At 41.6% G+C, this 25,388-nt stretch overlaps 1 protein-coding gene across 2 annotated transcripts in view; it reads left to right on the top strand.

The window, feature by feature from the left end:
- The window catches only part of LOC138354038 (cell adhesion molecule 2-like), a 176,773-nt gene that overhangs the window by 98,280 nt on the left and 53,105 nt on the right, over window positions 1-25,388 (top strand). The window contains exon 2 of one of the 2 annotated variants that reach the window (XM_069307753.1): window positions 16,372-16,586. In XM_069307753.1, coding sequence (XP_069163854.1) covers window positions 16,372-16,586 — 215 coding nt within the window. Of the gene's footprint in view, window positions 1-16,368; window positions 16,587-25,388 lie in introns of both variants that reach the window. The other variant, XM_069307752.1, reaches the window with a different exon arrangement.

Below are 25,388 nucleotides of genomic sequence, written 5' to 3'. Positions count from 1 at the left end.
ATTCAAAACATATTATTGTATCCTTTGCGTGAGCTGACCGTCACTGAGAGGTATATAGTCGGTGCTGATCATATGGGGAATAACCCTCATATATATAGGGAAAAGACCATGTTGTTGTTGTTATAGATTCAGCTACTCGGAACAAGTTCCAAGTAGCACGGGCTATGGTGAGCCCGTAAGAAAAGACCAGCTATGATAGCAATCTTGTGATCGACTTTGGCGGCAAAATAATTAGATCAGACCTTCCAAAGATATTATTCTCTGAGTCTTCCTTAATCACCCACAAAATGTGCATATTACATTTGCCTCCTTTGGAGACAAAAGGACTGTTAGGGTAATTGAGTCCATATTCAAATACGTTTATTGAGACTATAAAATACTGCTCAAAAGGATAGAGTAGATTAGGTTATTTGATATATCTTTTTTTCCAGCATCAAATAAATGGATAATTTTCCGGCTTCAAACACTTGGTTCAGCTATCTTCTTCTTGAGAGGTTATCTTGAGATGATTTCGGAGCTTAGCGTCCCCGCGGCCCGGTCCTCGACCAGTCCTCCTTTTTGTTACACATCCCCAGGAAGCAGCCCTTAGAAACTGTCTCACTCCCAGGTACCAATTTACTGCTAGGTGAACAGGATCATCATCATGGTGAAAGAAACTGTGCCCCTTGGTTTTCGCCTCCACCGGGGATCGAACCCGGAATCTTAGGATTACGAATCCCAAACTCTGTCCACTCAGCTGTCAGCCTACGCCTTACTTTTCTCACAATCACAACAGTTGCCTGACCCACGTGTTACTGTTTATTACAATGTAAACAAAGGAATAATTTTAATAGAAACGTGCCAAAACGTCTCGGCCCCTGCCCGAAAATCATACCCGGAGCAATTAGGCTGTGAAGTATCTGCATTCCCACCATTTATCTCATTATTATCATTACTCTTATCCTCATTTATCTAACGAGAATAAGTGATTAACTTTTTTATTAAAAAGTGTTTTAACTGAAATATAGTTTTAAATATTATATTGTAATTATTGATCATATTACAATTTGTATTTATTTGGGTATTTTTGTAGTAGTATTAGTAGTAGTAACAGTAGTAGTAGAAGTAGCAGAAATAACAGTAACAGTAGAGGTAGAAGTAGTAGTAGTATTAGTAGTAGAAACAGTAGTAGTAGAAGTAGCAGAAATAACAGTAACAGTAGAGGTAGAAGTAGTAGTAGTATTAGTAGTAGTAACAGTAGTAGTAGAAGTAGCAGAAATAACAGTAACAGTAGAGGTAGAAGTAGTAGTAGTATTAGTAGTAGTAACAGTAGTAGTAGAAGTAGCAGAAATAACAGTAACAGTAGAGGTAGAAGTAGTAGTAGTATTAGTAGTAGTAACAGTAGTAGTAGAAGTAGCAGAAATAACAGTAACAGTAGAGGTAGAAGTAGTAGTAGTATTAGTAGTAGTAACAGTAGTAGTAGAAGTAGCAGAAATAACAGTAACAGTAGAGGTAGAAGTAGTAGTAGTATTAGTAGTAGTAACAGTAGTAGTAGAAGTAGCAGAAATAACAGTAACAGTAGAGGTAGAAGTAGTGGTAGTATTAGAAGTGAAGGTCGTAGAATTTGTGGGAACCGTCCTGTAAGATTTATATTTATTTAATTTATATAGAATTTATATACGTTAATTTATATATTTCTATAGCAATTGGTATGATGTTAAGTGGACTGTATTTCTGCAATAATCTCACAAATCGATCCTTACACATTAGGGGGAGTTTATATTAAATTGATTTATATGCAGCCAATCAAACTATAGTATTAACTACATATATTCATAAACAAATTGGAGGTGCCTTATCTTATTGAACAGCAGACTTAGTCCACCAGACATAACTGGGATGTAGACACCAAATTATCCTCTCGTGTGAGGGCTAGCTTCCATCACCCTTAGTAACTGATATACCAAGTCTTGCTTCCTCTTCTTGTCCTGTCAAAGGGCACTAGCTATAAAGCCGGAATCCTAATATATGACAGCTATATCAGAAAAAACACTGCATATTAAATAATAAGGACCAAGACTTAATTACCTTTTATTAAGAGGCTGTTCGTATCCTAACAGGTTCAACCTTATCTACCTAACATTAACTGGCCAGAAATGATTAGATAAACGGGTTTCGGTAGGACAATTCCCTTGTGTATGATGACAGCGTGTTGATGATGGCAGAACACTTTGATCTCCATAACACTTCGTTCAAGAGAAATTATAGGAGCTAAATTTTCTCCCCTGCGCCTCTGGTCTTAACAAACAATGGCTGACCTCTCCCTACCCACTGACGTTCCTGGCTCACTTTGTCCAGATGTCAGTAAGTGATAGAAGGGTTACATTTACTCTATTTTGATACTGATAATTAAGTTAATGTAAATAAGATGTTTTTATGATATAAAAGTCCAAAGACAAATGTATTTAAGAATAATTCTCAACAGAATAGTTGGTGAATTTATCGTAATATGTAGCAATGATATCCCGTTTTCTATTGACGGAAAATTCCACTACAAGCTACATTTTCTATGGGTAACTTGTGTATACAACACAGGAGCAATATTATCTGCAAATTGCATGTAATATTATTAAATGGTGTCGGGTTTTCCGACAGAAGTTGATGAAAGCAATTACGTTAGTAAACAGTAGAAGTGGCAGAACACTATTAATTATAGGAGCTAAAGTAGCGTCAGGGACAACATTAGTGTAAGGAAATACAATAGTGACAGGGACAACAGTAGTAGCAATAAATACAGTAGTGACAGGGACAACAGTAGTGGCAGGAAATACAATAGTGACAGGGACAACAGTAGTAGCAATAAATACAGTAGTGACAGGGACAACAGTAGTGGCAGGAAATACAATAGTGACAGGGACAACAGTAGTGGCAGGAAATACAGTAGTGACAGGGACAACAGTAATGGCAGGAAATACAGTAGTGACAGGGACAACAGTAGTGGCAAGAAATACAGTAGACAGAGGAACAACAGTAGTGGCAGGAAATACAGTAGACAGAGGAACAACAGTAGTGGCAGGAAATACAGTAGACACAAGAACCACAGTAGTAGCAAGAAATACAGTAGACAGAGGAACAACAGTAGTGGCAAGAAATACAGTAGACAGAGGAACAACAGTAGTGGCAGGAAATACAGTAGTGACAGGGACAACAGTAGTGGCAGGAAATACAGTAGTGACAGGGACAACAGTAGTAGCAAGAAATACAGTAGACACAAGAACCACAGTAGTAGCAGGAAATACAGTAGACACAAGAACCACAGTAGTAGCAGGAAATACAGTAGACACAAGAACCACAGTAGTAGCAAGAAATACAGTAGCAGCAGAAACAGCAGTTACAGCAGGAACAACAAAGAGTGGTCATGGCAGCTGTAATATTACGATGCAGTAATATTAACAGCCAAGTTTTTGCCAATAAACAGTTGTATTATTCATTAACTTTGCTGCCTGCCGTCGCCATGTTGACATCGATCTCGTGCATAATAATCCTCGCTTTGGGAATTAATTTTTCACGAGATTCTGGAGGGCTTATGAAGGCCTTACACGAAATCGATTTTCACAGTGTAGTGGTGAAGACTCTCTCACCTAACAGCTCTTATCTAACAGCTCTCACCTAACAGCTCTTATCTAACAGCTCTTACCTGACAGCTCTTATCTAACAGCTCTTACCTAACAGCTCTTATCTAACAGCTCTCACCTAACAGCTCTTATCTAACAGCTCTCACCTAACAGCTCTTATCTAACAGCTCTCACCTGACAGCTCTTATCTAACAGCTCTCACCTAACAGCTCTTATCTAACAGCTCTCACCTAACAACTCTTATCTAACAGCTCTCACCTAACAACTCTTATCTAACAGCTCTCACCTAACAGCTCTTATCTAACAGCTCTCACCTAACACCTCTTATCTAACAGCTCTCACCTAACAGCTCTTATCTAACAGCTCTTACCTGACAGCTCTTATCTAACAGCTCTCACCTGACAGCTCTCACCTGACAGCTCTTATCTAACAGCTCTTATCTAACAGCTCTTCCCTAACAGCTCTCACCTGACAGCTCTTATCTAACAGCTCTTACCTAACAGCTCTTATCTAACAGCTCTTACCTAACAGCTCTTATCTAACAGCTCTTATCTAACAGCTCTTACCTAACAGCTCTCACCTGACAGCTCTTATCTAACAGCTCTTACCTAACAGCTCTTATCTAACAGCTCTTACCTAACAGCTCTTACCTGACAGCTCTTACCTGACAGCTCTTACCTAACAGCTCTTACCTACAGCTCTTATCTAACAGCTCTTACCTAACAGCTCTTACCTGACAGCTCTTATCTAACAGCTCTTACCTAACAGCTCTTATCTAACAGCTCTTATCTAACAGCTCTTACCTGACAGCTCTTATCTAACAGCTCTTACCTAACAGCTCTTACCTACAGCTCTTATCTAACAGCTCTTACCTAACAGCTCTTACCTGACAGCTCTTACCTAACAGCTCTTACCTACAGCTCTTACCTAACAGCTCTTACCTGACAGCTCTTACCTAACAGCTCTTACCTACAGCTCTTATCTAACAGCTCTTACCTAACTGCTCTTACCTACAGCTCTTACCTGACAGCTCTTATCTAACTGCTCTTACCTGACAGGTCTTACCTGACAGCTCTTACCTGACAGGTCTTATCTAACAGCTCTTCCTAACTGCTCTTACCTATCTGCTCTTATCTAACAGCTCTTCCTAACTGCTCTTACCTATCTGCTTTTATCTAACAGCTCTTATCTAACAGCTCTCACCTAACAGCTCTTATCTAACAGCTCTTACCTATCAGCTCTTACCTGACTGCTCTTACCTATCAGCTCTTATCTAACAGCTCTTACCTAACTGCTCTTACCTAACAGCTGTTACCTGACAGCTCTTATCTAACAGTTCTATCTAACTGCTCTTACCTAACTGCTCTTACCTAACAACTCTTACCTGACAGCTCTTACCTAAGAACTCTTACCTAACAACTCTTATCTAACAGCTCTCACCTAACAGCTCTTATCTAACAGCTCTCACCTAACACCTCTTATCTAACAGCTCTCACCTAACAGCTCTTATCTAACAGCTCTTACCTGACAGCTCTTATCTAACAGCTCTCACCTGACAGCTCTCACCTGACAGCTCTTATCTAACAGCTCTTATCTAACAGCTCTTACCTAACAGCTCTCACCTGACAGCTCTTATCTAACAGCTCTTACCTAACAGCTCTTATCTAACAGCTCTTACCTAACAGCTCTTATCTAACAGCTCTTATCTAACAGCTCTTACCTAACAGCTCTCACCTGACAGCTCTTATCTAACAGCTCTTACCTAACAGCTCTTATCTAACAGCTCTTACCTAACAGCTCTTACCTGACAGCTCTTACCTGACAGCTCTTACCTAACAGCTCTTACCTACAGCTCTTATCTAACAGCTCTTACCTAACAGCTCTTACCTGACAGCTCTTATCTAACAGCTCTTACCTAACAGCTCTTATCTAACAGCTCTTATCTAACAGCTCTTACCTGACAGCTCTTATCTAACAGCTCTTACCTAACAGCTCTTACCTACAGCTCTTATCTAACAGCTCTTACCTAACAGCTCTTACCTGACAGCTCTTACCTAACAGCTCTTACCTACAGCTCTTACCTAACAGCTCTTACCTGACAGCTCTTACCTAACAGCTCTTACCTACAGCTCTTATCTAACAGCTCTTACCTAACTGCTCTTACCTACAGCTCTTACCTGACAGCTCTTATCTAACTGCTCTTACCTGACAGGTCTTACCTGACAGCTCTTACCTGACAGGTCTTATCTAACAGCTCTTCCTAACTGCTCTTACCTATCTGCTCTTATCTAACAGCTCTTCCTAACTGCTCTTACCTATCTGCTCTTATCTAACAGCTCTTATCTAACAGCTCTCACCTAACAGCTCTTATCTAACAGCTCTTACCTATCAGCTCTTACCTGACTGCTCTTACCTATCAGCTCTTATCTAACAGCTCTTACCTAACTGCTCTTACCTAACAGCTGTTACCTGACAGCTCTTATCTAACAGTTCTATCTAACTGCTCTTACCTAACTGCTCTTACCTAACAACTCTTACCTGACAGCTCTTACCTAAGAACTCTTACCTAACAACTCTTACCTAACAGATCTTGCAGGACCGACCAATAGTTCCTGGGAAGTGATAGTGAAGACAGTCACTTACTGTCACTTACTGGAGTGTTGGTCACTTACCAACTGACTGTCTTCAAGTGACGTGAACTCCTTTGTTCTTTGCGATATCTGTTTTTAAATCTAAAGCTGGAGAATTCGCTAAATTATTTGTTTTCCAGCTTGTTCCGCTTGTTAACTGTTCATTCTCTGTTTTGTATTTGTGTGTGTGTATAGTCACCTGACTATACACACTGTGTGTATAGTCACCTGACTATACTCACTGTGTGTATAGTCACCTGACTATACACACTGTGTGTATAGTCACCTGACTATACTCACTGTGTGTATAGTCACCTGACTATACTCACTGTGTATATAGTCACCTGACTATACTCACTGTGTGTATAGTCACCTGACTATACTCACTGTGTGTATAGTCACCTGACTATACTCACTGTGTGTATAGTCACCTGACTATACTCACTGTGTATATAGTCACCTGACTATACTCACTGTGTGTATAGTCACCTGACTATACTCACTGTGTGTATAGTCACCTGACTATACTCACTGTGTATATAGTCACCTGACTATACTCACTGTGTATATAGTCACCTGACTATACTCACAGTGTGTATAGTCACCTGACTATACTCACTGTGTGTATAGTCACCTGACTATACTCACTGTGTGTATAGTCACCTGACTATACACACTGTGTGTATAGTCACCTGACTATACTCACTGTGTGTATAGTCACCTGACTATACTCACAGTGTGTATAGTCACCTGACTATACTCACTGTGTGTATAGTCACCTGACTATACTCACTGTGTGTATAGTCACCTGACTATACACACTGTGTGTATAGTCACCTGACTATACTCACTGTGTATATAGTCACCTGACTATACTCACTGTGTGTATAGTCACCTGACTATACTCACTGTGTGTATAGTCACCTGACTATACACACTGTGTGTATAGTCACCTGACTATACTCACTGTGTGTATAGTCACCTGACTATACTCACTTAGATGAGCTTGCAGGGTGGAGTTAGGTTCCTAAGTTCGCTCTCTGAAACTTCTTTGATTACTGAAAATCAGGCATTTTTTACCTTTTTAAATTTGTTAATTTTTTAAAGGCTTTTAAGCTTTTTCATTTAAAAATTGTAATCGAATTAGTTTAATTAACTTCTGTGTAAACTATTCCACTTGTTGACAGTTCCTAAACTGGAAACAGTTATTCTAGACGACTCTGTGACATTCGTGTCTCTTGTTTCCATCTCTGAACCCCTCGTTACGCTCTCTCTCTTGCTGTGAATAATGCTGCTTTGTCAACTTTGTTAGTGTTCCTTTAAACTTTATACGCTGCCATCATGTCCTCAATATTTATACCTTCTCCAGTGTGGTAAAGTTCAATTTTTCTCAGTCGTTCCTCATAGCCAAATCGCTTCACCTCAGGAACGATCCTCACGGCATATCTTTGGGCCTTTTTAATTAATTAATTAAGTTTTCCTCATCTTTTTTCAGGTGAGGAGTTCATGGTGGGGATGTGTGTGTAAGAGTGGGTGTCATCTTTGCTGTGTATAAGGCCCAGAAAGCACGTTTGTCCAAGTTTCTGAAGGATACACAGATATTGGCCAGTGTTGACGAGACCACACACTAGAAGGTGAAGGGACGACGACGTTTCGGTCCGTCCTGGACCATTCTCAATCGACTTGAGAATGGTCCAGGACGGACTGAAACGTCTTCGTCCCTTCACCTTCTAGTGTGTGGTCTGGTCAACATACTTTAGCCACGTTATTGTGACTCATCGCCTGCATATTGGTCAGTATTCAATATGCTGCTTTGGCTATTTTTCTATTGTGGGCTTCAGACTGGATTGGGATTCTGTCTACCTTTTCCTCTTTCTGTTTCTCTTTTTGGTGAATCTGTCTTCCATTCATCCTACAATGTTGTACTGGTCTTCGCTCTCCTGTTCTATTCCTCATAACTTTGCATTTGGCATGGTTAAATTCTAGCAACCAGTTTTCAGACCACTTCTGGAATATTTCCAAATATGTTTGCAATGTTTCACAATTTATTTCTGTCTTGACTCTTTTCATTAATTTGACATCATCTGGAAACATTGTTAAGATGGAGCTAATTTGTTCTGTCAGTGGTTGCCATATATTAGAGATAGGATGGGCCTCAGAACTGACCTGTCTATGTGTGTGCTGCTGTAAATACACTAATCTATTTGTGTTTGCATGACAGACCGTCTGCATTAAAGCTTCGCCTTTTCAGCTCATGGTCATCTACTGCTTGACTTAATAGATATTAATCATATATTTTTTTAAATCTATAGATAGTATTCTTCAATTACCTCGTTACCTAAATCCTTCCAAGTATATATCACATACTCGAGAAAAAATCTTAATCCTCATGGAACATCTACGTTTCTAGCTCCTATTCATGACTTTGCCTACTTTGTAAATACCCCTTTAGATCAAAACTTCGCAATGACGTCTCTACTCTCGTCAACAAATACGTCAACATTAGTACTAACCTAATGTTGACGCATTTCGTAATTTCAGTCTTTCCTCAAACTCTATTTTAGTTCTGGGACCAGTTTCGTCAGTTTCTAAACCTTCGCGAGCTTTATCATCTGATTAAATTAAAGTTATTATTAAAGTTTCATTAAAGTTTCAGAATCTCTGTAGGAAACTACAATAGTGTACAATTGTACAATAGTACAAAACTACATTTCCGTTGTGTAAAGTGCTGCAAATCTGCTCACTGTGGACAGTCGAGGCTATGTATGCAGCGGTGTGTACTGAGAGCCTCTGCCCCCCCCCTCTCTGTACTACTCCAGGGGAAGCTCTGCCCCCCCCCCTCTCTGTACTACTCCAGGGGAAGCTCTGCCCCCCCCCCCCCTCTCTGTACTACTCCAGGGGAAGTCAACTGGGTTTTATTTCAGTGTGAATATAAGTACTTCCTGTCGCGTCTCATTCAATGCTCAAGGCAATGTATATAAATAATCCCTTCATCCTGTATATTATTGTGAAATATTACAAGTCCGTTTATGGTAACCATGTTTTGGCTGGTTACAGACAGGGTAAAAAGTTGTTTATCATCGGTAGTCGAGTTCCTCCAGGTCCTCAGATGGCGGACAGAAACCCTGAATGCAGTGTGCATTTCCCCTCTGTATCGCCACGCTGAGGAGCTGGAAATGGAAGCTATCAGCACTATGGTCTCTTGTTGTTTCAATATGCCTAGAAGTCAGTTTCTTAAAAAACCTGGTGACACTCTTACCATAGGCGCCAAGTGTCTCAGAAGCAATGGGGAAAAAATTGTAGTGATGTTCCAGTTTTCTGCACTTACGGGATTTGGCTGATTCTCTGTGAGTGGCAGCGCCAATCGGATGTGCAACACTGTAGATGGGCAAGTCAATTTTGCTGTTGTCAATAAGTAATTGTACTCCCACATATATAGGTGGGAGTTGTATCTGTTTTATTTAGGACATAAAATATAACTTTTGGTGATGAGTTTTGTGCGATATTCATGTTTCTTACTAGGTGTCTAACTGATAATCTTCAGGTGTTTTAAATTGTCTGTTTGTATATAAGTTTTCTGTAAGTTTGTAGTTATTATCGTAACTTTGAATTAGCTTTGAGTATCCATGTGATAATTATCAAGTTTTAATTTGATTGATCACTTCACATAAGCTGAACAGAGTATTTTGTTTTCTTACTAGTGGCACTTATTATCTCTTATCTTATAATCATGTCCAGTATGAGTCTCATGTTTTGCTGCTTGTTTTTGCTGCTTGTATATATATATATATATATATATATATATATATATATATATATATATATATATTGTCACGTGGGGGTGGGTGGTCCGGGGCTCTGCTAACACTCGGCTGCTAGGAGCTCAAAAGGCCCAAATACTCAGCCCCTCCGACTCCCGGGATTCACCGGAGCCTCCCTGGTCACACAGGAGAGGACCAACAATGCCCACCTCCGCAGGTCTTTGCTTCCACCACAAAGGGGTGCCACTGATTCACCCTGGAAGCCCTTCAGTCGAACACGGGGAAACTGCTGTTAACAGTTCCGGCCTAGACCCGTGGAGGAGTGAAGGAAGACTCAGGCTTACCTTATAACCATAACCTCCCTGAGTCTTGCCTGCCAGACAAAAAAGGTTGCAGGAACTCCTTTCCCGCCTGTCTTCTCTATCTTCTTCTTAGCAAGGTCGCCAGCTGGGTTATTATATCTGCACCCCAGCAATGCATTTCAGTGGGTGTATTATATATTGTTTGTAGCCAGAAGATTGCTACTCCCATAGATCTGCTACTAGACTGTCAGCCCAGGGTACTCTCCCAGGAAGGTCTGTGTGGCTTTACCTCTCTCTAGCCACTACGTTAATAGTTACCACCATTCAGGCACCGATACTGATCACATGGCTAAGGGTACACTCTTATGTAAGTCTGTGCTGTCTTTACCACCCTCCAGGCAATAAGAACTTCTATAGAGAACGTTGTGTCCCCTAGGTGGTACTATGATAACCTTCGTGTATGCTCATAGAGAATTATCATAAATGGAGGCACACTTAAACACAGTGATAAAATGTGTGAATTTACTGATGCAAATTACATGAACACACACACAATTACAAGTAATACATGAATATGGAAATATAGATAATGAGTCTGGAGATCGTCTGCCTCTTCTTCCACGACCTCCAACACTCCTTCAACTGGGCAGAAAGACAGGAGTCTCACACTCTCACAGGAGGGCCTCTTCACCACGACGGCGCCTCTTCTTCACTGTCCTGCCATCCATACACACTGTCCTCTCTGACAGTCCTGGACACAAGCTGCCTTGCAGCCTACTCTACTACTGAAGTATTAATGTCCTGTTGCCACATACATAAGTAACTATTGTGGCCTAACTAGCCTACTCACACAAGGGGTAATGGGAGGGAAAATGATCTACCTTACATTCCTGGCTCACGACGCCTGTCCCTCGATGGTGTGAGGTTCCCACGCTTCCTTGGGTCGATCCCTGACGATCCAGGACGTTCCACAGGTCCTCAGGTGTCGTGGAGCCTTCGTGTCGTCGCCGTTCCAATCCCTGAGATTCAGCTGCCCCAATCCTGGTTCATCGATGGGCGCTGAGCTAATCACTATTTTTCCCACACTCGCCCCTTCCACAAGGCGTTGCTCCTTGTCCTAGGCACGGTGTCGTCCTTCCAAGATTCTCAGTGGATGTGACCCGGTCACAGCTAGGCCTGCCCGCCGCACCTTCCAGACCTCAACGTCCAGCGGCGCCGCCCCAGCGTCGTCGCCAACTATTTTCCAAGTTTGGCACTTCTCTGCTCAATGAACTTGGTTCCTTATTTGCTTCCCAGAAGCGCAGGGTCTCCAATAACTATGGTGGGCTGCGATGGCTAGTTCAATCCACTGAATAAGGCTTGTAGAGCCTCTAATCCTTGAGAGCAGACCGAGGCGCGTCCTGTCGCTTCCCAGGTCGGATTAACTCTGACCTTGGCGCCGCCCGGGGCACTCGGTGACGTCATGGCGGGCCCTGATTGGTCGCCCGCGACCTAAGTCGACCAATCCGCGATCGGCTAGTGTCCCTTCCAAAAGGTCATATCTGCATTAGGGGATACTCTTTCATTTTATAACAGGGCGCCAATTTCCCTTTATTTACAACTTATAATGTAACTTCCTTCCCTTTACTGGCAGTCGGTCTGGTCGCCACATATATCATTAGACTCCCTGAACCTCAGAGAATCAGTAGGGAGAGCTGATATGATTCTTAAAGCAGGCAAACAAAAGAGATAGGAGAGGGCACCGTAACAATATATATATATATATATATATATATATATATATATATATATATATATATATATATATATATATATATATACATAAATGGAAATGTTCATAATCGCTAATCTCCGAAAGTTCTTCACAGATTGCTTTGAAATTTTCACACATTGGCCCATACTTCCTCTTGCTGCTTCTATGTTAGTGCGGGGGTCTTGAAGTGGGTAGAATATAGTTGTGTATTAATTGGCTGCTGATTGTTGGGATTGACTTATGGATGTGTAGTGCCTCGCTGATGTCGAGTCTCCTGCAATCTGAGTATTTATTGATGATTTCTGTGTTGTTTGTAAAGATTTCTCTGGTGATGGTCTGGTTGTGAGAAGAGATTATATGTTCCTTGTTGGAGCCCTTATGTTTGTGCACAGTTAATCGCCTAGAAAGAGACGTTGTTGTCTTGCCTATATACTGAGTTCTTTGGGACTTACAGTCCCCAAGCGGGCATGTGAAGGCATAGACGACGTTGGTTTCCTTCAGGGCGTTCTGTTTGTGTGTGTGGGGAGTTTTTCATGAGTAGGTTGGTCGGTTTTTTGTTTTTGTAGTAGATTGTCAAAAGTATTTTCTTATTTTTGTTTGTAGGGATAACGTGTCTATTAATAATGTTTCTATTATTAATCGGGACTCAAGAAGGGTGCTTCTTTAGTGCCGACTTAGAGCAGCCTCGTTAGTATGTTTTCTGGTATGTCAAGTGGATTACAAGCCACATCATGATACACCATTCACTATCATTCAGATGGTTTCATCCACAGGTACGTTGGTAAACAGTGACTCTACATCCAACGAAGCTATTATCCCAATGGCTTGTGCTCACCGGGAAGTCTACAAATTCCTTTGGAGACTTCAGGCTGAAAGCACAAGGTACATATAGAGTCAGCAAGCAGTTGAGCTGCTTAGCCAGTCTGTACGTGGGTGTGGGTATCTGGCTGATGATTGGGCGAAGTTGGTTTCCAGGCTTGTGGGTCTTGACATTCCCATACACATAACCAGGTTTTTATTCCCCAATAACCTTTGGCAGGTGGAGCCTGGATTTCTTGGCGTTCACAGTTTCGATCAATCTGTTTACCTTCGTTTTCAATTCAGCTGTAGTGTCCTTTGTTACCCTTCGGAATTTAGTTTAGTCAGAGAAAATGAGGTTCATTTTGGCCAGATATTCGTCTTTTTAAGGTGAGGTGATATGCTGCATTTGCGTGAGGTGATATGTTGCAACATATCACCTCACCCAAATGCGAGTACATAAGACAAGCTGTTTAGCATTATAATAAGTAAAACTCTGTTTTACTTATAAGTAAAACTCTGTTTTACTTATTAGAAATAAAAATTAGACTAGAAATAAAAATGAATTTTGGAGAATTGATTTTTCAATTACCATCAACAGTAAAATGAAACATAAGAAATATTGAGAAAATTCGTGTTAGAATTATTAATCTTACTTTTTCGGTCATATTTAACAATACACACACACATACACACACATATATGTTTCATTGAATATGACCGCATATTCTGTATTTATTATTTTCTGGTTTAGGGCTTCTATCCCTCTAACTATTTTCTTAGCATCAGGGCTTAATTGAAATAGGAGTTCTCCAAAACTCATTTTCGTACTTTTAAGGTGAAGAAAAGAAGTGAATATCGATGCCAACACAGAAGACAATGTCCAACATAACAGGCCAATTACACTGGATTAATCTTTGTGTTTAGATAGGAGATGCCTCGTATGGGCCAATAAGCCTTCTGCAGCCTGTATGTTTCACCTCACATTTATCCCTTATGTATCCCCCCATGTTTTCACCTTCATTGTATTATCACCTGACCTAATGCGGGTATAAAATCAACTAGTATTGTAAGATCTGTTCACTTGAGAATGAACCATGGAGGTTCGAAACGTCGTGCAAATTATACAAATAAGTGTAATACACTCTATAGTAAATCACTTCTTTTCTTCACCTTAAAAGTACGAATATGAGTTTTGGAGAACTCCTATTTCAATTAAGCCCTGATGCTAAGAAAATAGTTAGAGGGATAGAAGCCCTAAACCAGAAAATAATAAATACAGAATATGCGGTCATATTCAATGAAACATGTTTGAAAGAAAACCTGCTGCCAGTATACACATATATGTATATATATATATGTCGTACCTAGTAGCCAGAACGCACTTCTCAGCCTACTATGCAAGGCCCGATTTGAATAATAAGCTAAGTTTTCCTGAATTATTATATTTTCTCTAATTTTTTTCTTATGAAATGATAAAGCTACCCATTTCATTATGTATGAGGTCAATTTTTTTTTATTGGAGTTAAAATTAACGTAGATATATGACCAAACCTAACCAACCCTACCTAACCTAACCTAACCTATCTTTATAGGTTAGGTTAGGTTAGGTAGCCGAAAAAGTTAGGTTAGGTTAGGTTAGGTAGGTTAGGTAGTCGAAAAAACATTAATTCATGAAAACTTGGCTTATTAGGCAAATCTGGCCTTGCATAGTAGGCTGAGAAGTGCGTTCTGGCTACTAGGTACGACATATATATATATATATATATATATATATATATATATATATATATATATATATATATATATATATATATATATATATATATATATACATATGTGTGTGTGTGTGTGTGTGTGTGTATTCACCTAGTTGTGTATTGTGGGGGTTAAGCTTTGCTCTTTCGGCCCGCCTCTCATCTGTTTACTGACTACTTCTTTTTCCACACCACACACACACACACACCAGGAAGCAGCCCGTGACAGCTGTCTAACTCCCAGGTACCTATTTACTGCTAGGTAACAGGGGGCATTCAGGGTGAAAGAAACTTTACCCATTTGCTTCTGCCTGGTGTGGGAATCGAACCCGCGCCACTGAATTACGAGTCCTGCGCGCTGTCCACCAGGCTACCAGGCCCCTCACACAGGTGTGTGTGTGTGTGTGTGTGTGTGTATGTGTGTGTGTGTGTGTGTGTGTGTGTGTGTGTGTGTGTGTTTGTCACAAGGTAACAGGTGTGGTAGATGTGTGCACTGATCCAGTGTTGGTCTAGAGCTACAGGGTGACAGGAGCCCCTGGAGGGATGGTATGGGGATGGGAGACGAGGACGAGGGGACGGGCTCTATCATATGTATACAATGTTTTAACAACCAGAACGACCTTAAGTTGTTAGGAATAAATTGCGTCGTTTAATATATCGTGTGTGTTTGTTTTGTAGATATAACTTTTTGCCATCCATCTCAGCCGTTTGCATTCTCCTTGAATTTAATTTGTCTCAACTAAAAACCTCATCCCCCCCTAGACATTACAGGTACGGTAAAAGAATATTCAGACCAGAGTTGTAGCCTAGGAACACGGCCAACATGGAATTACTTAATGCAATCAAGGCCGTGCCTTAATTAATATAATTAGTTTATAACAGGCTGTGGCAGTCGCAATGAACTAGATGTGGAGAGCTGAATAATGGAGAAAGGGCCTTGACACCATAAATAATAACAAGCCTCCTTGACAGTGGTCGTACGAATATATGTAGTTCGAAGGTGACATTCTTCATTGGGCCATGAAAGTTGGTATACCACGTTTGCTTTATGAGAGGCTGGTATTTTTTATAGGGACTGCTGTTAAGGATTAAATCAGCAGCCCTTTTCTTGTAGTTAATCATGAATTCCAATCTTTGGTCTTGGGCTCTCGGTTTCACTCAATTTGAAATGATGTTTTTAATTGTTCTTTCTGCAGCCTTGTACTGTGAGCTCATAGTGGATGTGTAATAGAGTTTTATGGGAGGGGTTGTTTGTTGTTGTAGCTGTTGTTCTCTGTTATACCATTTTTCTAAATTATGGATGTTGACTTCTCTATACGTGTACCCGTTGTTTGTAAATACCTGAAGATTTATGGAAAGTTCTTTGTGAATGTTAACAGTCGGAACAATGAGTAAGGAATCTACGTATAAATGAGTTTGTCACACTGATCTTATATATATATATATATATATATATATATATATATATATATATATATATATATATATATATATATATATATATATATATATATAGCTATATATATAGCTATATATATATATATATATATATATATATATATATATATATATATATATATATATATATATATCACCTAGATATGACAGCAGTAAGATATAATAGCCGACAACCCCAATATAGGACTTAGGTAGACTTCCATAGTAGTAAGATATAATAGCCCTCATCCCAAACCCCCATACCCCCCCCCCCCTTCCAGATCTCAATCACCTTGCACTACCTATCTTCCTCCAGCAGCTGTGCGTGGGGAGGAGGAGGTGGTAGTGAAGCACGTCACCGTCCCCGACTTCGTGGGCCGAGGTGAGCAGGTGGAGCTGGGGTGCCACTGGCAGCTGCCGCAGGATAAACTCTACTCTCTCAAGTGGTACCTCGACGACCGGGAGTTCTTCAGGTACATGCCGGAGGAGGAGCCCAGCATCGAGGTCCATCCATTGCCAGGCGTCAACGTTAATGTGAGTACTACAGTGGCAGGTTTGTGGGTACTGGTGTATACCTGTGAGTACTACAGTGGCAGCTGTGTGGGTACTGGTGTATACCTGTGAGTACCACAGTTGCAGGTGTGTGGGTACTGGTGTATACCTGTGAGTACCACAGTAGCAGGTTTGTGGGTACTGGTGTATACCTGTGAGTACCACAGTTGCAGCTGTGTGGGTACTGGTGTATACCTGTGAGTACTACAGTGGCAGCTGTGTGGGTACTGGTGTATACCTGTGAGTACCACAGTTGCAGCTGTGTGGGTACTGGTGTATACCTGTGAGTACCACAGTTGCAGCTGTGTGGGTACTGGTGTATACCTGTGAGTACTACAGTGGCAGCTGTGTGGGTACTGGTGTATACCTGTGAGTACTACAGTGGCAGCTGTGTGGGTACTGGTGTATACCTGTGAGTACTACAGTTGCAGCTGTGTGGGTACTGGTGTATACCTGTGAGTACTACAGTGGCAGCTGTGTGGGTACTGGTGTATACCTGTGAGTACTACAGTTGCAGCTGTGTGGGTACTGGTGTATACCTGTGAGTACTACAGTGGCAGCTGTGTGGGTACTGGTGTATACCTGTGAGTACTACAGTTGCAGCTGTGTGGGTACTGGTGTATACCTGTGAGTACTACAGTGGCAGGTGTGTGGGTACTGGTGTACATCCTGAGAGTACCACAGGCAGGTACTCACCTAGCTGTACTCACCAAGTTGTAGTCACCTAGTTGTGCTTGCGGGTGTTGAGGTTTGGCTCTTTGGTCCCGCCTCTCAACTGTCAATCAACTGGTGTACAGGTTCCTGAGTCTACTGGGCTCTATCATATCTACATTTGAAACTGTGTATGGAGTCAGCCTCCACCACTTCACTTCCTAATGCATTCCATTTACTAACTACTCTGACACTGAAAAAGTTCTTTCTAATGTCTCTTTGGCTCATTTGGGTACTCAGCTTCCACCTGTGTCCCCTTGTGTGTGTGCCGCCCGTGTTAAATAATCCATCCTTGTCTACCCTGTCTATTTCCCGGAGAATTTTGTACGTGTTTATCATGTCTACCCTAACTCTTCTGTCTTCCAACGACATGAGGTGCAGTTCACGCAGCCTGTCCTCATAAATCATGCCTCTTAGTTCTGGGACTAGCTTAGTGGTATACCTCTGAATTTTTTTCAGCTTCGTCTTGTGCTTGATTAGGTACGGGCTCCATGCTGGGGCTGCATACTCCAGGATTGGCCTTCTATGTATGGTATACAAGGTTCTGAAGGATTTCTTACACAGGTTTCTGAAAGCTGTTCTGATGTTAGCCAGCCTCGCACAGGCCGCTGATGTTATTATTTTGATGTTTGCCTCAGGAGACTTGTTTGGCGTGATATCAACTCCTAGATCTTTTTCTCTGTCCGTTTCGTGAAGGACTTAGTTTCCTTTTCTTTATCCAGTGTCTGTCCTCCTAGTTCCTTCTCCTAGTTTCATTACCTTACATTTACTTGGGTTGAACTTTAGTAGCCATTTGTCGGACCATTCCTTCAGTTTGTCTAGGTCATCATGTAGACTCATACTATCTTCCTCTGTGATGAACCTCCTCATAATTATTTAATCATCAGCAAACATTGAGAGAAACGAGTCACCAGTATAGGTCCAAGAACTGATCCCTGTGGGACTCCACTGGTGACTCCACGCCAGTCCGAGACCTCAACCCTTACAGTGACTCGCTGTGTCCTGTTGCTTAGGTACTCCCTTATCCAGTAGAGTACCTTCCCTTTCACTCATGCCTGCATATCCAGTTTGTACACTAGTCTCTTGTGTGGTACTGTGTCAAAGGCTTTCTGGCAGTCTAGAAATATGCAGTCTGCCCTTCCGTCTCTCACTTGCATAATTTTTGTTGCCTAGTCATTGAACTTAAACCTGTGAGGCATGATTTGCCATCTCTGAACCCATGCTGATGTTGTGCTACAAAGTTGTTGCACTCCAGATGTTCTGCTAGCTTTTTTTCACACAATCCTCTCTATCATCTTGCATGGAAAAAAAGTTAGGAACACTGGCCTGTAGTTCAGAGCCTCCTGCCTATCTCCCTTCTTGTATATTGGGACTACATTGCCTGTGATTTGTTGTACCCCATGGAGAGTGGCAGGCACAGAGCTTCTGCTCCTTCCTTTAGCATCCATGGTGAGATTCCATTCGGGCCTTAGTCACGTCCAAATCTAGCAGCCGCTTCCTCACCTCGCCACTGGTAATCACAAACTCCTTTAGTGGTGTCTGGTTTGATATTCCGTCTCTTATCTCTGGGACTTCTCCTTGCTCCGAGGTGAAGACCTCCTGGTGGTCTGGAACTATTATTGAGTTCCTCGCACACTTCCTTGTCGTTTGTAGTGAATTTTTCTGCCCCTATCCTCAGTTTCATTATCTGTTCCTTCACTGTTGTTTTCCTACTGATGTGGCTATGCAGAAATTTGGGTTGAGTCTTTGCCTTGCTCGCTATGTCATTTTCATATTGCCTCTCTACCTCTCTTCTCACCCTGACGTATTCATTTCTAGCGCTCTGGTATCTTTCTCTGCTCTCTAGTGTCCTGTTGCTTCTATAGTTTCTCCACGCTCTTTTACTTAGTTGCTTTGTATTATAGTTGTGTTGGTTGGTGGTGTTGTCGTCGTGTTCCTCCTTTACGGTCAACCCAACCCACAACTCGGTAGAGTGCTTTTACTTCACTAGGAGATTACACTAGGCGCTTCTGGCTCTTGGAGAGGGGCTCAACGTCACACGTTTAGGGGATGCGGCTCCAACACTTAGCCTCGTTGTCACGTGCACACACCCACTCGAGCCGCTGTGACTCCCCACTCTCTCCTTAGGTGATATGATCTCCTCAATCTCCCTTTGACTTATTAGTATTACCTTCTAGCCTGTCCACAGCAGTGGTTCTTGGTTCTTTCTCTCTCTCTCCTTCTGTACTATTTCATGGGAAGCCTCACTAGGACAAGGTCAAATACCAGCAAATTTGAATACATTTACTGGACAGAGCACATACACAATCATATACACATATAATAATAATGAATCCTATACTCTATACTATTACAATCAGGTTGCACTCCAACACCATCAGAACTCTATCATCAGCTTATCAAGTGGTACCCTATCTCCTGGTTCACCATCTGATACTATCAACCTCCTCAAGTAGATCAAGTCTACATACGCTGTTGCACCATCAGCAAAAGAATATATATATGTATCTATAAATGTGTACAAAGAAAATCAGCATGTGAATGCAATAACATATATCAGTATAAATGTTCCTTGATACACAACAATGATCAATCGATCACTCTATCAGTCCTAGAACACATACATCTGTAGGTAATCCAGCCTACGATTGTAACTCTAAACTTCAGTATAGAACACTCCTCGACATAAGAATGCAAACAATCACTCACCTCTCACTGCGTCTTGCACGCTAATGACAACCAAACACTATCAACTCCCTACAAGTAATCCACCAGAACTTCCCCTTCCACCTCTAGAAGTTCACTACCCTGATCTCTTTAGGTTCTTCCGGGCTTAACTACCAGGATCCTCTGCAGCTCCTCCAGGCTGCTACACCATGCAGTTTTCCTTGAGCAACTATGGTGCTTCACCACCTCTACAGAAGTACGTGACACTCCTCTTCACTGCTTCTCCTCACAGCTCGAGGTCCTCTCCTCCACTACGTTGGAGTCTCATCAATTACTTCATCTATGCTGGCTTCGAAGTTCTCAGCAACTTCTTCCCCAAAGACAAACCTGCAACCCATCGACACTCTAATAAAAATGTTTCCCCTTTAACACATAAACAAAAATAATCACACATTATGTTTGCCTTCAACCTCTATCTGTCCTCTACATACTGTGAGAGTGGACTCCCCCGTTGGGCGGGTCCATGCTCCACCTTGCCCGGTGGTCCTCACTCACTCCGCCTCACTCACTCAGGGAGGGGCCTCCGCCGTCGGGAGCTTTCAGTCACCTGCCAGCGCTCAGAGGGGACGGACGTCGCTCCGTGTTCCTCCCTCTCCACTCTCTTATTTTAGGCTTTCTGTCTTATCAAAACATATAAACTTATAAATAAACTTATAAATAACTTATAAATAAACATCGCTACTGCTGCTGGGCACACGACCAACTACAAGCAAACACTATGAACTGGCTTAAATCGTGCTTACCACAGATTGTCTAGTCGAGGGCGCTATCCTTCTGACAGAGCATGGTCAGGGCGCTTCCAGGGCCCACAATAATGCCTCTGGGCGGTTTAATAAACACTCCTCATCGCCCAGGACTTGAGACCACACTTCCCCAGCTCGATTCCACAGCTGGTACGTCTGCACACTTCTCTTCACTTCGAGATATATCACTAGGGGTTCCCTTCTGACGGGAGCTCAATGGAGCGCAGCTTTTCCCCTGCGATGTCTGGCCTCAAGTGAGGTCAAAGCCCTCCAGAAACGAGCCTCACGCCTCCAGCAAAATGTCCACATCTCCTAGCCAGTCATTTATTTGTTTTCTTCTTCACTGCCCATAATCTTATATTGTCATTAAATCCTACCAACTATTTTACATATGCGTTATCACCTCCATATTTCCTAGACCTTCCGGTTAGGTCAGGCTTGCTGAATAACTCTCAAGGGGGGAGACTCGTTTCTCCTGCAGGCTGAGATCATAACATTTGCTAGCTTACAACTCTGATTAAACCATGGGTTTCTCATTTGCATTTCATTTTTTTTTTTTTGGACTGGGGCGAACTTCTCTGCTTCCTCCTTACACTTCTGTGTGATATAGTCCATCATGTCTTCGGCCATCTTTCCTCTGAGCTCTGTTTCCCAAGCAATATCAGTTAGGAATTTTCTTATCTCTTCATAGTTTCCCTTCCGGAATCCCGGCCTCTTGCTTTCTGGGTCCTTTCTTGAGTACATTAACCCTTTTTCGACCAGATTCTCAAACAACAGTACACTGTGATTACTCATACCCATGGGGGCTTCAAGACCGATTTGTATGTGAGTACTGGTGTACATCCTGACAGTACCACTGTGGCAGGTGTGTGGGTACTGGTGTACACCCTGTGAGTACCACAGTGGCAGGTGTGTGGGTACTTGTGTACACCCTGTGAGAACCACAGTGGCAGGTGTGTGGGTACTGGTGTACATCCTGAGAGTACCACTGTGGCAGGTGTGTGGGTACTGGTGTACACCCTGTGAGTACCACAGTGGCAGGTGTGTGGGTACTTGTGTACACCCTGTGAGTACCACATTGGCAGGTGTGTGGGTACTTGTGTGCACCCTGTGAGTACCACTGTGTAGGTGTGGTAACTCATTTCACACCCACATATTTTTCTTCCTCATATTCTACACACACACACACACATACGCACACACACACACACACACACACGCACACACACACACACACACACACACACACACACACACACACACACACACACACACACACACACACACACACACACACACACACACACACACACACACACACGCACACACACACACACACACACACACACACACACACACACCTTACACTCACATATTACCCCGACACTCTACACCTCATATGTGTTTCAAGCACAGGTTAAATCACAAACACACACCCGAGAGAACTGCACATGTGACACTAACACCTGTCACACTCTCCCTGTCCACTCTGGACTTTGAGCTGCAAATCAGTTGAAATAAAAATTCTTTCCTCCAAATGACCGCCAGAGAACGTTCTACTGGTTAAACTTAGAGCATTGTTTTACATTGTTTACATTGTATTAAACTTGTTTTTTTAAAACTTGCTTTGTGCTCTAATTGACAATTTCATAAGCTGGACGTCAACAAACCAATTTCTGTCTATAAAAGTGTTTATTAATGCTGTCAATCATGCACTATAAGACTTAAAACATTGTCCATCATACTAACAAGAATGAATTAACGCTTGCTGATAATATTACAATATTTGACTATGTACTGAGAATGGCACCTCTATTGAGATACCTTTCCCAGTCGTCTCAATAGAGAATAGTCATCTAGATATATATATATATATATATATATATATATATATATATATATATATATATATATATATATGTCGTACCTAGTAGCCAGAACGCACTTCTCGGCCTACTATGCAAGGCCCGATTTGCCTACTAAGCCAAGTTTTCCTGAATTAATATATTTTCTATAATTTTTTTCTTATGAAATGATAAAGCTACCCATTTCATTATGTATGAGGTCAATTTTTGTTTATTGGAGTTAAAATTAACGTAGATATATGACCAAACCTAACCAACCCTACCTAACCTAACCTAACCTATCTTTATAGGTTAGGTTAGGTTAGGTAGCCGAAAAAGTTAGGTTAGGTTAGGTTAGGTAGGTTAGGTTGTCGAAAAACAATTAATTCATGAAGACTTGGCATATTAGGCAAATCGGGCCTTGCATAGTAGGTTCAGAAGTGCGTTCTGGCTACTAGGTACGACATATATATATATATATATATATATATATATATATATATATATATATATATATATATATGTCGTACCTAGTAGCCAGAACGCACTTCTCAGCCTATTATGCAAGGCCCGATTTGCTTAATAAGCCAAGTTTTCATGAATAAATATATTTTCTCTAATTTTTTTCTTATGAAATGATAAAGCTACCCATTTCATTACGTATGAGGTCATTTTTTTTTTGGAGTTAAAATTAACGTAGATATATGACCAAACCTAACCAACCCTACCTAACCTATCTTTATAGGTCAGGTTAGGTTAGGTAGCCGAAAAAGTTAGGTTAGGTTAGGTTAGGTAGTCGAAAAAAACATTAATTCATGAAAACTTGGCTTTTTAGGCAAATCGTTCCTTGCATAGTAGGCCAAGAACTGCATTCTGGCTACTAGGTACCCAATATATATATATATATATATATATATATATATATATATATATATATATATATATATATATATATATATATATATATATATATCACATATATATATTATTATCATCTCAATATATGTCTCTATCTATGACTATCTTGAGATAGTCATCTCAACAGAGAAAGGCATCTCTATTGAGATGCCTTCCTCGATCCACAATTAAATGATATAATCTTCTTAAGCACCTTTAACAGGGACATATACCTTTCTCAGTGCATAGTTAAAAATTCTCAATAAACTTAAACTATCTTGGCCTATTTCCCTCATTTGGCCATTATTTTATTTCTTCTGTTCCTATATCTTCTTGCTTCAGTTTCAGTTTTCTTTATTTTCATTTGTTTTTATCTTTTCATGTTTCTTTTCTTCCCATTTTTGCCTACCTGCTTGCATGCTTAACTTGTCAACTTACCTGTCACTCTTGCTGACACAAATACTGACTAGTCCACCCCTACTGACCACAGCTACTGACTTGTGTGATCTTACTGACCACAGCTACTGACTGGTGTGATCTTACTGACCACAGCTCCTGACTGGTGTGATCTTACTGACCACAGCTACTGACTGGTGTGATCTTACTGACCACAGCTACTGACTGGTGTGATCTTACTGATCACAGCTACTGACTGGTGTGATCTTACTGACCACAGCTACTGACTGGTGTGATCTTACTGACCACAGCTCCTGACTGGTGTGATCTTACTGACCACAGCTACTGACTAGTGTGATCTTACTGACCACAGCTACTGACTAGTGTGATCTTACTGACCACAGCTACTGACTAGTGTGATCTTACTGACCACAGCTCCTGACTGGTGTGATCTTACTGACCACAGCTCCTGACTGGTGTGATCTTACTGACCACAGCTACTGACTGGTGTGATCTTACTGACCACAGCTACTGACTGGTGTGATCTTACTGACCACAGCTCCTGACTGGTGTGATCTTACTGACCACAGCTCCTGACTGGTGTGATCTTACTGACCACAGCTCCTGACTGGTGTGATCTTACTGACCACAGCTCCTGACTGGTGTGATCTTACTGACCACAGCTACTGACTTGTGTGATCTTACTGACCACAGCTCCTGACTGGTGTGATCTTACTGACCACAGCTCCTGACTGGTGTGATCTTACTGACCACAGCTCCTGACTGGTGTGATCTTACTGACCACAGCTACTGACTGGTGTGATCTTACTGACCACAGCTACTGACCAGTGTGATCTTACTGACCACAGCTACTGACCAGTGTGATCTTACTGACCACAGCTACTGACTGGTGTGATCTTACTGACCACAGCTACTGACCAGTGTGATCTTACTGACGACAGCTACTGACCAGTGTGATCTTACTGACCACAGCTACTGACTGGTGTGATCTTACTGACCACAGCTACTGACTGGTGTGATCTTACTGACCACAGCTACTGACTGGTGTGATCTTACTGACCACAGCTACTGACTGGTGTGATCTTACTGACCACAGCTACTGACTGGTGTGATCTTACTGATCACAGCTACTGACTAGTGTGATCTTACTGACCACAGCTCCTGACTGGTGTGATCTTACTGACCACAGCTACTGACTGGTGTGATCTTACTGATCACAGCTACTGACTAGTGTGATCTTACTGACCACAGCTCCTGACTGGTGTGATCTTACTGACCACAGCTACTGACTAGTGTGATCTTACTGACCACAGCTACTGAACTGCACCAATCCCACACCAGCAGTTCCTTGAGCGGTAAACTTCACGCAAGAATGTGTAAGAAAAGTTTGTTCAATGAGCGAGGTGGAGTTGGCCCAATCATCTAAGTTGGTGCATCAGACCTTA

This window comes from Procambarus clarkii, chromosome 61, assembly GCF_040958095.1.
Source record: "Procambarus clarkii isolate CNS0578487 chromosome 61, FALCON_Pclarkii_2.0, whole genome shotgun sequence".
In the NCBI taxonomy this organism is placed as follows: domain Eukaryota; kingdom Metazoa; phylum Arthropoda; class Malacostraca; order Decapoda; family Cambaridae; genus Procambarus; species Procambarus clarkii.
The sequence above is the reverse complement of the archived record's forward strand: the minus strand, read 5'-3'. Positions and strand labels throughout refer to the sequence as shown.